Source organism: Solenopsis invicta, chromosome 2 (assembly GCF_016802725.1).
Source record: "Solenopsis invicta isolate M01_SB chromosome 2, UNIL_Sinv_3.0, whole genome shotgun sequence".
NCBI lineage: Eukaryota > Metazoa > Arthropoda > Insecta > Hymenoptera > Formicidae > Solenopsis > Solenopsis invicta.
Genome location: NC_052665.1, coordinates 2,685,385 through 2,699,373, shown reverse-complemented (window position 1 = coordinate 2,699,373; position 13,989 = coordinate 2,685,385). Strand labels below are relative to the sequence as shown.

General features: G+C 32.3%; 2 protein-coding genes across 7 annotated transcripts; both read left to right on the top strand.

The window, feature by feature from the left end:
* The first annotated feature begins 1,703 nt into the window (after window positions 1-1,703).
* LOC105196470 (CCR4-NOT transcription complex subunit 7) lies at window positions 1,704-13,777 on the top strand. 6 transcript variants are annotated; one of them, XM_039459630.1, is made up of 7 exons: window positions 1,704-1,722; window positions 8,431-8,516; window positions 9,602-9,787; window positions 9,889-10,048; window positions 10,779-11,055; window positions 11,136-11,276; window positions 12,486-13,777. In XM_039459630.1, the coding sequence occupies exons 2-7, from the start codon at window positions 8,501-8,503 to the stop codon at window positions 12,612-12,614; spliced, it is 909 nt and encodes a 302-aa protein (XP_039315564.1). In that variant the 5' UTR covers window positions 1,704-1,722; window positions 8,431-8,500; the 3' UTR covers window positions 12,615-13,777. The 6 variants fall into 6 exon arrangements, with proteins under 6 accessions (XP_039315564.1, XP_011160727.1, XP_025991133.1 ...); XM_011162425.3 differs by lacking the exon at window positions 1,704-1,722 and adding an exon at window positions 7,803-7,997; XM_026135348.2 differs by lacking the exons at window positions 1,704-1,722; window positions 12,486-13,777 and adding exons at window positions 7,803-7,997; window positions 11,618-11,800.
* On the top strand, window positions 5,094-5,853 carry LOC105196471 (PI-actitoxin-Afv2a). Its single transcript, XM_011162428.3, has 2 exons — window positions 5,094-5,323; window positions 5,531-5,853. Exons 1-2 carry the CDS (start codon window positions 5,242-5,244, stop codon window positions 5,695-5,697), a joined length of 249 nt encoding a protein of 82 aa, XP_011160730.1. The 5' UTR covers window positions 5,094-5,241; the 3' UTR covers window positions 5,698-5,853.
* Window positions 13,778-13,989: the final 212 nt, after the last annotated feature.

Here is a 13,989-nt window from a genome sequence, read left to right as displayed (position 1 = left end):
TAGTTTTTTTTAACATAAATACTTGTATTTTACACTTAAACATTATATCTAAATTTTCATTATTCCTTTTGATGATTTACAATTAAATAAAGATTGATAATATTTTATATATCTTTTAGACAAGTGCAGAAGTTTTTTTAATTATGTAACAATTTGTGCAGTGTACAATCAATAGAAAGGTTTTACTCTGTGAATTTAGTAGATTTCTAAGGCTGTAGGTGTAGTTTACACTCTCGAAAATGACGTAAAAGTTAATGTTGATTTAATAACGACTCGATTCCCAAAAACGAGTCCCACTCGTTAAAATACGCAAGTTAATAGTCCAGTTAAGAGAACTTTGGAAAGATGACACGATTCATTTATTTTGCACTTCAATATCGAGTAAAGCCATTAGAAACTGGCATTTTCGGCGATATCGACGCAATATCTCAGAGAACGACCGCTCTGCTGCTCGATAAATTTCAACCGGCACGCGAAGGGAGGAAAGAAGAAACCGCGAAATATTCCTCGAATTTATCGCGAGCACTTATTGGCCGCAGGTTTCCTCACATTTTCTCATCGTCGTTCTTACATAATTCACGTGTTACTGTGTAGTACACATTTAAGGAGCGTTTAAGAATGCTTCGTGCGATAGTCGACTACCGACACGCTGAGCGCGCGCGGGTTAATGTATTCCACGAGCAATCATTGGCGGTGCCTTGTTATATGTAAATCACCCGTTCTCCCGGCGGAGACGGATCGCTCGGATCAATCTGTATCGAGTCTTCGAAGGCGGATTTTGGACTCGCATACTTTTATGGCGATTTCTCAATATGGAAAAGACTGTGGTACTAGGGGCATGTGCCTTGGGACATGCTAATAACTTTTTGTAATACTTAACGAACACTTTGTGACATTTATGTTTTGCACATTTCTTTTCTTTGAAATAAGTATGTTGTCGGCTATAATTTGATACAAGAAATAAGAACTGCCATTTTTCGATGAAAGCGGATCTTGATACTTCCATTGGTACTTCGTCATGGCTCTCTTGTGTTATTCACATATCAGTCTAATACCCAATTTGTTATTCTATAATTTAATCTTCTTTAAAAAAATTTGATAATTATAAAAACTATTGATACGAGACACTAATTCCGATACCTCTCTCTTAATCGGAATCACTTGAACTAAAAGAATTTAATCAAATTGAAACATTTAGTCAAGTCAATAACTTTTTTATCTCAGTGTAAGATTTCATTGATTTAGAGAGCGCATAGTGAAAAATTAGAAGACGCGAAGGTGTAGCACAAAACTTTTTGAACAATCGCGAGAACAATCTGACTAAGATCTATAGTTCCGCAACTCGTTTCCGCCTTGTAAGACACGCGCCATGTAACAGCCAGTCGCGATCTAAAGAAGCTCATATAGTGACGTTTAATGCATCGGGAGTGATGCTTTCTCGCGCGATAGGATAATATGCGCGATAGTATCGTGCTTCTCGTAAATGCGGGACGAAGGGAGGAAGCAGTGGAGAAACTGCTACGTAGTCGGAGCTGCGGAAGTTCGGGAGCTACTCGACACCCACCTCGGAGTTTGCGGCAAACTAATTTCGTAAACCTCCCGATAACCGGCACATTTAATCGATGCCGCCCGCGAAATGAACCTGTCGCTCGAATTTTACGGCGTGACACTTAAATCCGAGGAGGCTGGATATAAGAGGAGAACCTGTCTGCACGCCGTCTTGTAAGAGATTTTGATGTTCATTGCGATATTACCTAACGCGATTAAAGATGTTTTGGCTGTACAATATCAGCCAAAAGTTTTTAAATTGAAAAAACTGCAGGTTTCTTAGATTACTTTTTTTTCTAATTTACGACAAAAAATTTTGGTTGTAAATACTCGAATTTTAGTTCTGAAACTAATTACAAGGAACGAAACAATATTTTGGCTTATGACTTTGCGACCACCGCCGACGCAAGTATTTATTTCAAGAAGTTTGACTAACAAAAGGGCAGTCTATTATGACCAATTTCAGTGCAAGCTTGTATGCATTCACTCGTACTTATACTATGATAAAGTCGTAGAATTCAATATCAAAGTGTTTTCAAGAAAATGGCAATAAAAGTTTTCCTAGTAATGTTAACCCATTATTATTCTTGCTGCAAACAAATAACGGTTTAAGAAAAAGTTATACTTCTTTAATAACTTTTCCCATAGAATCGATTAGAGTAATCAGGTTTCCTCTATAGTAAATTTTTAATAATTTGTTCATAATAATTTGTTACAACAATTAAATTATTGACACAATGTGTTTTTTTTATAACTGTTTTTCATCATACTTTGATTCTAATTTCAATTGTTATTTTTTTTCTAATCTTGCTATATAGTTATGAGCTTTAATGGGTTAATGTTAGTAGGAAAACTTTTTTTATCGCTGTTTTCTCAAGAATGCCTGAATATTGAGTCTTATACAGCTTTAGCATAGTATATGACATAATGTGGGCAATAGAGAATGGTAACAAGGATCGTTGTGAAGAAAGTCTGTCTTTTTTGTATTGATTTTAGTTATTGAAAGCCATAAGAGAAAGCAAGCCTACAATATGAGTGAATATTATACATTAAATATTATTTTGCAAAATTTGATTAAAATTAATGGATTTTAGACTGCCAGATTCCATTTGTAATTCAAATAAGACAATTGGGTTTTTGATTTTTAGAAACCTTTTTTCGAATATTGTTCTAAGAATTTTTTTATTTCAAAAACGTATGATTAAATTTGATTAGATAATTAAATTTTTCACTTTTAAAAGCTTTTTTTTCAATATATACTCTCACCGTAAGAATTTTCCGAAAGAAAAAAAAGTGTCATTTTTAGACCTATAAATAAGAAGACTGCAACTGCGGCGGCAGTTTCTCAGAAACTTGTAAACTATACACGCGACATCAAGTTGTAAGTATGGCAAGCGAAGTTATTAATTGTAGCATACAATTGAATGGTAAGTGCAGAAAGGGCATAAGTCATATTTTTAAAATTTTTTAGTACTACTTAACTTTACTTATACAATAAAAAACCAACAAAATTAAATTAGAAGTTTAAATATGACATTTAATAATACTTTTATATATAATTAAGATTGAAAAAGTTACTTTTTAAAAATAACTCATTTTTGTTATTATTACTTAAAAAGTAATAATATATTTTTCGTTAAATTTTGAAAATAACTTTTTGACAATCACAAGCGATCGGCACAAAGGTTAGATAAAGATGAAATGCCGAAATACAGTCCGAAATCGAATATTCATTTAAAAAAGCTAATGATGTCTGTTTGGTGGTCCCAGCGCTGGTACTATTCACTGCAGTTTCGAAGTAACACGCGCGCACGAAATTTTTCCCAACCAATATGATAAAACGCAGAAATATTTCGCAATGTGTTTTTAATTATTGAACTGTGAGAAAGAAAATTTATATCGTATCTGAAGTTACAAATATCATCTGAGTTTCTCACTCGAGCCGATTATAAACGTGACGAATATGTAAGTAATAGCGAATTGATTCTGTTTGTTGAACCGTATCTATCTATTGAACCATATCGTGTCTTAAAACTGGTTCTATCCGAGTTCTTCAACGAAAATGCGACTGTAAATACAGGCCTTAGATAAATACTAGAAAACACGATTTCTCTCTTGTCAAGATGCGGAATATAAAAATCATTGGTGCACATACGTATCTATAGTTACAATTCACAAATTGCACTAGGCAATTGGGTTGCGTTTGACCGTGACGGAAACGAACCGTAAGTGTCGTGCAATGTGGATTCTCGGATGAATAAGATGAGATCTTGCTTGTCCGAGAATCTACACGACGCTTACGAATCGATATGTGCAACTAATTCTGCAATTAACGTTTTTTTTTTCACGGTTATTACAGTGATATGACATTGAAAACTTATTCGCACTACCATCGTGTCACATTGAAAACTTAGTCACGCTCCCGCTATCGAAACTGTTATTCTTACCATACACACAGAAAATGATAAATGATGCTGACTGCACGTTCGACATAAAAATATCGTAAATTTTACATAGATGTACCACACTATCTATTAAAAATGTTATTACGCAAATACGATTAGACTTTATAACTTATTCACGATAAAAATAATTCCCTCTCTCGCACTGTTTATATAAAAGAAGCAACTCATACAATATAGAACATTTCAGCAATGTTATAGCAATATTGTAACATTTCTGCATATTGCATTTCTGCAATATTGCTGCAACTTTGCTAAATGTTTTATGTTATACGCAAATAACAGATGTACAATTTTTTAAATTAATATACACTGACTTTCGTCGGTAACGAAATTTCTAAAAACAATATTTCGCTGAGACACAAATTTTGTAAAAGTAAAAATATTGTACGTCCGCGCGCGGAGATAACCAAGATCTTAGATAACGTTTATTACTTATGTTTGTTATCGTCATATTAACGCACGAGATCATATGTGATCAATCAGAACGTAAGCAATCTCCTTGGAATAATTTATTATGTTGGCCATGTTGTAATAATCTAATTTTTCGAATTTTGTTAAAATATATATTCCACGTAGATTTAAATTATAAATACCAAAATTATAAAATGATTAAATTCAACTTCGTATATGACGATAAGAACGTGACATTGATTTTAAAGATTTTAAAGATTTCTTACAACAATATATTGTTTTTTACTGATAATAAACTGATTCCCATCAGTGAGAGTATAGGCCTTTCCTCTATCTTAATTAAAATCACTAAAAGATACTAAATAATCACTGATAATTACGGTTAAAAATGTAGCACTACAAATTTAAATTGTAGATGTTATATTTAAAATGATTGTTAAATGCAAATTCTTTCCAAGTTCGGGTTGAGTAATAGATAATTCATATGTAATTTCATATGTAATTTTATTATTCTTATAATACATAATATAAAAATGTAGTAAATTTTACACATACACACTACGCTATCTACTTCTAGTTAAAAAAGATATGTTACGTAAATAAGATTAAGTTTTATAACTCATGATAAAGATATCCCCTCTTTCGCAAAATTGCGCAATTTGTATAGAAGGAGCAATATTTAAATAAGATGTACAACTCATGATGTTTCAAATTAGTAAGTACGCTCTGATCATCAACAACGAGATTTCCGAAAACAATTTGTAAACATTAATTTGGAGAGACGCAAGTGTCGTAGAAGCAAAAATCACACGCGAAGATGGATCTTAAATTACGTTTGTTACTTGTGTTTGTTGTCGTCAGCATATTAACTCATAAGATCACAGCTCATCGACCAGAACGTAAGCATTCTTCTATTAAACATAATATTTTGTATGTTGGTTATTGCAATAATTTAATTTCTAGAATTATGTTAAAATGTATATTTTGCGTAGACTTAAATTGAATGCAAAAAATTGAAACTATTAAATTCAACTACGTACGTCACAATGAGAACTTTGACAAAGATATTTCGCTAAGCATAATTTAGTTTTGTACTTGTTTTACAGTTTGCATGTTGCCCGTGGAAAAAGGTAATTGCAGAGCATATATAACAAGATACGCATACAATTCAGCTGCAGGACAATGCGAACGATTCATATATACTGGTTGTGGTGCAAATGCAAACAATTTTAAGAGTATGGCCGTGTGCGAGGAGACATGTGTACATATATAATGATGGATAAAAGTGCTGAACAAGAAATTTGTTAACTCCAAGGGTTCAATAAGGAATTATTATACTCTTTATTTTCTTTAGTAATAAAAGTTACAATAGTTTCTTATATAATTAAATCTAATTAAACGCACCATGAATACGTATCAGAAAACATAATTTATAATTTTCGTTTTTTTTCTCCCTTTTCTCCTGTTCTCTGTTTTTCTTATAATATTAAAACAAACCAAATCATCTTTTTAAAAAAGATGAAAGAATGACGCCAAATATATGTACTTCTCAATAAAAAAATTGTTGTGCCAGAAAATTCAAGTAACAATATCTTTAATTCTCTTTAAAAAAATAATATCATAAAAATGTGTAATCAAACTTAATTCAAATAATATGTAATCCATTTAAAAAACCATGCTGGACATTAATGCTCCCCCTTTACAATTAACAGGTGCCACAAAGCACGTTACAGGGTGTGAGTTAAAATGTATTAAAATGCATTTAAAGTGTACCTATAAAGTAAAATAAAGAAAGTAATCTCGAATCAAAAGCGACTATTAAGTACGGTAATATTAAATATTATCGTATTCCATTTTGATACCGCAAAATCACGTTTTGTCACAATCATTACTTTTTTTGATAGAAAGTTATTAGCTACCATCAGTGTATGTACGCTTGATCGCTTCCGGCTCTTTCAATTTACAGCGGTAAAGACGATCACTTTGTGATTTACATAACTTAGAATAACTTCCTGCATGAACGAGATAGATAGATACTATAGAGGAAGTTGCTTTCAGTTATGCAATAAAGACAACTTGCTACATATATTGCCCGGCAATTTTATCTAGAAGAAAATACCTAGCGTAATAATAATGAAAAATAATAAAGAAAATGATTTAAAAAAATTAAAGTAAATGTCCCAATTGAGCACGTAATTCGAGAGCATGCAGTGCCAATTAATTGAAATATAAAGCGTTATTATAACGTATATACGAAAAATTGTTAATTATTTTAAAGATAATAAATCTTGTAAATTATTTGAATAAATTTGTATAATTTAATTTCAACTTCATGTCCTAAATGAATTCTAAATTGCGTCATAAAGTAAATACAAGAAATATTATCTTGACAAAAAATATTTCTTTAAAATTTTAAGCATATTACCAGTATATAAAGTATAACCTAGTTGTATAATAATTTAATGTTAATGTTTATAATATTTAAGATAAATTATCTTATAAATGTCTCTTAAAATGTTTCAAAATTAGTGATGCTAAAGTCGTTCTTTTTTACCGACCAAATGTTAATTTTTGGGCATGCCGTTCTTCTAATTGCATTTACAGATTTAAAAATTCTTTTCCACAATTAAAGTATAGACAGTAATGTATAATGGACGCTATGTAAGGATAAGGAAAACAAAAAAAATTGAAAATAATTTTCTAATTTTTTTCGTTTTCATTATCCTTACATAGCGTCCATTATACATTACGGTCTATACTTTAATTGTAGAAAAGAATTTTTAAATCTGTAAATGTAATTAGAAGAACGGCATGCCCGAAAATTAACGTTCGGTCGGTAAAAAAGGACAACTTTAGCATCCCCTTGAAGGACACCCGTAGAAAAAGCACAAAGGACGTCCGTACGTCATGTTGGAGGTAGTATATACATTTAGGCTGGTATTCATAGTCGATTCTTATTTCAAGATCGTCTTAAGTAACGTCTTAAGATGCTAATACGGCTCTCTGATTGGTTGATGGAATCTTATGAGCCACTTTCACCAACGCCGATTAACTTAATCGCTGATCAGTCTATCGGAATTGACCAATCGCATTTGTAGTTTTTACTTAACAACAAATACGATTGGTCAATTCCGATAGACTAATCAGCGATTAAGTTAATCGGCGTTGGTGAAAGTGGCCCTAAGATAATACTTAAGATGATCTTAAATATAAGAATCGACTATGAATACCGGCCTTAAATACATCTCTGTTACCATCCGTGCCCGCTTTCTGGCTTGCAGTTTTCAGTTGCACCGCAACATTCGCCAAGAGGGCACTAGCGCACGGATGCGTCCTCTCGGTGCCGTATGCGCTCCACAATGCTTCGCGGGCTTCCGTGGCACCTCGTCGGCGATATTGGCGACCGAAGCGCCCAATATCTCGTGTCGCGCGTACCGAGCTCCGCGAGCTGAGAAAGTCGTTTAAACCGTTTATGATTTGACACGGCAGGATTGTATCGGTTCGAAGGTGCAGCCTCACTTAAGTCATTTCGCGCGCTCAGACATTGCTGACCAGGGGATATCATACTGCAAGGTACGGACCGCCGCGCGGTGTCGCCCCGGAGAATCCCCGTAGACGACATTCTCGGCTTGCTCTCTCGGGGGCACATAACCCCCCTCGGTGTGCCCGAGCAGTAAAACTCGTTTGACGAGCGACGAATTTCGCCGGCCCCTCGTCGTTCTCCCGCGGTGCTCTCGTATGCACGCTCGTGCCCGCGTTCTCACGTTGGTCCGCGTTTCATTCTCGCGCGACGTCCACTGTGATGAACTGTTGTTGTTTACCCGCGATCCATAACCTACCTGCAACTGTGACTAAGGAGTCCCAGTGTCTAGCTTGTTATTTCTGATGAAACGTGGCCCCATGCACGTGATACGGACAACATTTGCCGTCTCTCTTGGTCACTGACGTTTGCAGGTGTTTTTGCGTAAACTGCTTGTCTCACCAATTGTTCTTCGCAAATTTCCAGTGATATGAAGAAGGAAAAGCCGTGACAGAGGAAATTTCAAGCCAAAAGTAGCCCCGGTGAATGCAGGAACATGCCTTCAGCTACCGGTGTGTAAGATGCACACGTCTACACATTTGATTTTCACTTTTGCAACATAAAGAAACATAGTAATTATACCTACGACATTTGTGGTAATGTCATACAGATTAACTTGAGAATAGTCACCAATTTTTTTGTGTAAACGATTATCTATTTTATAATTTATTTTGCGTCATTATGTATATAAATTTATATTCCATATTTTTTTCAAAAAGTAAGGAGAAATAAAAGAAGTACAAATTCTCAATCAGTAATAAAAACTACTGTACTGATCTTCATTTTCTTGCGACTGGAAAGTAAGAAACATCTCAGGTGACTACTCCTAGGTTAAGATTAATATATATATTGAATCAGGAACATTAAAAGTGAAATCTCTACATATATATAGATAGTTGTTAAATAAAGACCCTACACATTACAGGAATATGGAAGCAAAGTAAATAAGGAGCAAGCTCCAAGTGGACGAAAATATATGTGAAATAAAAAGGAAGTAGAAGTCTCGTGTCGTAATGTGTTAGTACACGTGAAACTATTGAAAAACCATGCATTTGTATTGTCAGTACCAGAGAAGATACGTCTTTTTGCAAAATTTGTGAGGCATGCATATCTGTTGGAAGCTGCAGCTCAAAAAACTGATTTAACATTTTGAAAATTGATTGAGTTTAATTGATTGAGAAACATGTAACTGTATTACAAATAAAGAAGTTGTTCTTTTGGGATATGCATTTGTAATTTTACATGGGTTTTATGAATACTTAATTCTACTTCCAAAGAGACCTTTATTTTAAAAAATATCACTTTCATGTTCCTGTTAATGTAACAAACTAAATGTATATACATTCTGCATATTTTATTTTCAAATATTAAACTCATAATCTAAGTGAGTCGAAAAATATAAAGACAAGTGCTAAATATCTTTATATTTGTTATAAGATATTTAGGATCTGAATAAGGCACATTTATACAATTTTCTCATTTTTAAAATTTAATAAATTTTTGAACTCTATTTTAAAACTATTAAACAGAGATTTTAAAAAATTGCGTTACATATCTGCTATTGATTATTTGATTGCAAACATTTTTTTTTTTTTAGGTGGGACCAACCAAATTGGGCAACAGAAGGGAGGGGGGACTATGCCCATTAATGAAGAATGTGGAATCAGAGATGTATGGGGACACAATTTAGAAGAAGAGTTTCGTACAATTCGTCAAGTTGTACAACAATATCAGTATATTGCAATGGATACAGAATTTCCGGGTGTTGTAGCTAGGCCTATTGGTAAGAAAGCATACTTTCGTAAAAATTCCATAAGAAGTTCAGCGATATTACCGCTTCGAACAATATATGTGAATTACAAATCCTTTTTTTATTTGAAACAGGAGAATTCAGAACTAACGCCGACTATCAATATCAGCTATTACGTTGCAATGTAGATCTTCTGCGAATAATTCAACTTGGTCTCACATTTCTTGATGAGTCGGGGAATACGCCAGGCGGTAGCTATACAACATGGCAGTTTAATTTTAAATTCAACTTACAGTAAGTATATGTTACTAACATTAACATCTAATTTAACAGTGGAAGTACCAAGCGGTTATTTATGTTCTACTGCAAATATGGATTCTCAAAATATGGATTATTATATTATTATATTATTTATTTTAAATATTTTATGCGATTTATGATTTTTCAATCAATTTCTTATAAAATTTGAGGTACATGTACATAAGATACGTACAAGTAGACTTTTAAAATTCTTTAATTTTTCAATAATTATGTTTTTTTTTACCTCTCTCTAGTCCTTAGCTCTTGTCAGAGTATAGTGATTCCACAATGTAGTTCTGTGATGTGCGTTTTTTACTATTTACACAGATATATGGATCTGATACTTTAAACACTGGTTCCGAAGACTAATTTAGAGAGGTTTTTATGGCAATACTTTCGGTGGTTTGTCATTGTCTTCTGAGAAGTAATAATCGAATAAAATCGAATCTTTCTGATCAATGGGATTTGAACTCAAATCTTTGGTACAGAGAGCAGACGCATGGTTCTCTATGCCATGATCAATAAATATTCTTTATATTGGTAAAATATTCTGAATTTTTTAATTTTGTAGCACATTTTTTATTTTTATAGTATTTTATTTTTTAATTCTTGTGAATAAGACGTTGGTACTTCTAATGTTAATTTCAAAATAATTGCATTAAAAGTTCTTTAACTTTTTTTTAATTACTCAGGTAATAAGATATATACATTTTATTGTTGCTAGTGAAGACATGTATGCACAGGATAGTATAGATATGCTACAAAATAGTGGTATACAGTTCAAGAAACATGAAGAGGAAGGCATTGATCCTTTAGAGTTTGCTGAACTGTTAATGACATCGGGAATTGTTCTTGTTGATGACATAAAATGGCTATCTTTTCATTCTGGCTACGATTTTGGTTACTTATTGAAACTCCTCACGGATCAAAAATTACCACAGGAGGAAAGTGAATTCTTCGAGCTTCTTAGGATATACTTTCCAACGATATATGATGTAAAAGTGAGTTTTTTCTTAATAGAACACGAAAGTAATTAAAAATATATGAGAAATTAAATATATTTTGTTTTTATATTACACAGTACTTAATGAAATCGTGCAAGAACCTGAAAGGCGGTTTACAAGAAGTGGCAGAACAACTGGAAATTCAGAGAGTGGGTCCTCAACATCAAGCCGGCTCCGATTCCCTTCTTACTGGAATGGTCTTTTTTAAAATGCGAGAAGTGAGTAATTTAATTTAGCAAGATGTAACTTGTAAAATAGTCATTTATGAAAATAATATATATATACTGAGAAAAAAGTTGTTAACTAAATGCATCAACTAGACTAAAATTCTTCAATTCAAGCTAGTTAAATTATATTTAAACATATTAGAGAAAAATACTACACCAATACTACTTTGTTTTCAAGTAATATTTTTTTCAAACAAAAGCTAAAAATAATATTTTAATAACATAAATACAAACTAGATAGAAAGTGTCTTCTATTTGATGATAACAGCAATTTTTATAATACTTTGTTTTATATTTTGTAATAATTAATGTTTTCGCAAAACAACTCAAAGAGAGCGTCTGAGAAATTGGAACCCCGAAACTGGCACAGAGAGCAGAATTCAGATAGCAGAATTCAGACACGTGGCTTCGAGGAGTTAATTATAAAATAAATTGATAAATTGAGTAATAAAATATATATTTTTATGTATTAAACAACAAACTTTATAAAATTAAAAAACTAGAATTGAATTCTATTTTATATTGTAAGTTTTTCTGGTCCCCTGTTAGTGTATACGTGAATTTGTCGCATCCGACAACGTTATTTTTCCTACCTTAAGTATTAAAGAAAATATAAAAAAATTCAGGAAACATTTGTCAACATTGCAGTTGAAGATTTTATAGTTATTGTCTTATCACTGGAGAGGTATATCAGTTTACGTTGCACAGCAATTTTACGTTCCAAATCGCACTACGAGGAAAATATGAAAGCGAAAAATAAAAACAAAACAGTTTTAGGAAGTTACAAATGTATAAAATGATCTAATATTATCAATATGCTCATTTATTGTTTAAATCATGTAATTTGCAAGAAAAAATCATGCAATTTTTATTTTTGTTTTTTAAGAATTTGATTTTATTAAATTTTATATATAAAAAAACTATGAATGTATGAACTATAGGTTTTTATTTTTTTAATTATCTAATCAGAACACGTTTTTATTAGTATTAATACAGTGCAATGCTTAGTTTCCAAGAATCAAGAGGTGTTGCTTTAGGAGGATTATGCCAATATTGGCGATTTTCCTCTGCATTTAAATTACATACATAAATATTTGAATTGAAAAAATTGAGTCAAGTTACTGCATTTAATCAAGTTAACATCTATTTTAGTGTATTACGTTGATATAAAGTTTTAATTGCTTTTGATTTTTATTCCAGATGTTTTTCGAAGATAATATTGATGATGTAAAGTACTGTGGACATCTATATGGTCTGGGAACGTCATTTGTCATGAACGGATCTAGCACATATATGGACAGTAATGGAGATAACGCCTCGACATCGTAATGTTAAAGAAAGAATCAATCGTAACAGAGAGATTATTTCATTACAAATAAAATGTTATACAAAAGTCTTTTCACTTAATGATGAAGTGTATGGTTCATATCCGGAATATTATATTGACATCATTGTTGTAGGTCTCCACACGAAGAGCAATTAGACATGTGTCTTTAAGATCTCTCTTCTTTTTTTAATTCTTTTGAATTCTTTCTGTGACTCTCTTTTGTAGATTTCTTCTGTGATACGTACTATCCAATTGAAAAGATTTAAAACACTGAACAACATAAAAAAATGTAATATAATTTTTTTGTAAACAATTTGGACAATATTGATATATAAGATACCGTCACAGTACAAAAATTCCATAATTTTCCCTATTTTTAAGATCTTTGCAGGTATACATATCTAACTACTTGAATGATGCATAAAGAAAACGAGAAAGTTGCTTAACATACCCGAACCGAACATAATTTACATCCAAATGTATTGGTAATGTTTAGTACGTTCGACATTCACAAGAACATTTCACGTAACACGAGTGGCGGATATTTTCTGTTGCAAACATGGAGCAGGTGCACGTCCCATTATTGTATTATACGATTAATAATATAATGGAAATATATATTTCTCCCTCTTGAATATTGTAAAAATATTTGACCATTGAACACGAACTCGTTGAACATTACTAATACATTTTGTACATGCCACACTATGCAGACGTATCTGTACTGTTGATATGTATATTTATTCTATGATGCATTTGTAACGGGATACATTTTAAACCCGAAAAAAAGATCGTATACACATTTTACAAAACTGCAATAGAGGGAAGTACACATGTTTTTTAGGTTGTCCGCGTTTTTAGGTTGAACCATATAAAATATTGATATACAAGAGCATCATACGTTTTTATTATGCGTATAACGGATACCGTAAATGATGCGTTCGTGTAAAATAAAAAGTATTAGTAATACGATTTTAAAGATGAAGTAGCCTTCATATGATATTTGCTATATTATACTGCACGTGTTTTATTGTAAAACCTGTCGCCCGCAAGAATGCAAGAAAGAAAAAAAGATTTTGGTACATTTTCGAACTGATCGTACTAAAAATATCTGCTTTGTAAATATTACAGTTGCAAAGGTCGAATAAATAATTTGCCTCTAAAATGAACGAATTTTAATGTATCTACGACGGCAAGTCGCAAACAACTCGATCGTTCAATCAACGAAATACATTTTTCTTTTGTGAGCGGAAACGCCCTTTTCGTAAGTAGAACGTATGGGTTGTACTTACTTTCCCGTTCGTTCTACGCACCCACCTGTAGTAGAGAGATAAATGTTATCATATTAGAGCCGATGATATCAGTACGTTATCGCGT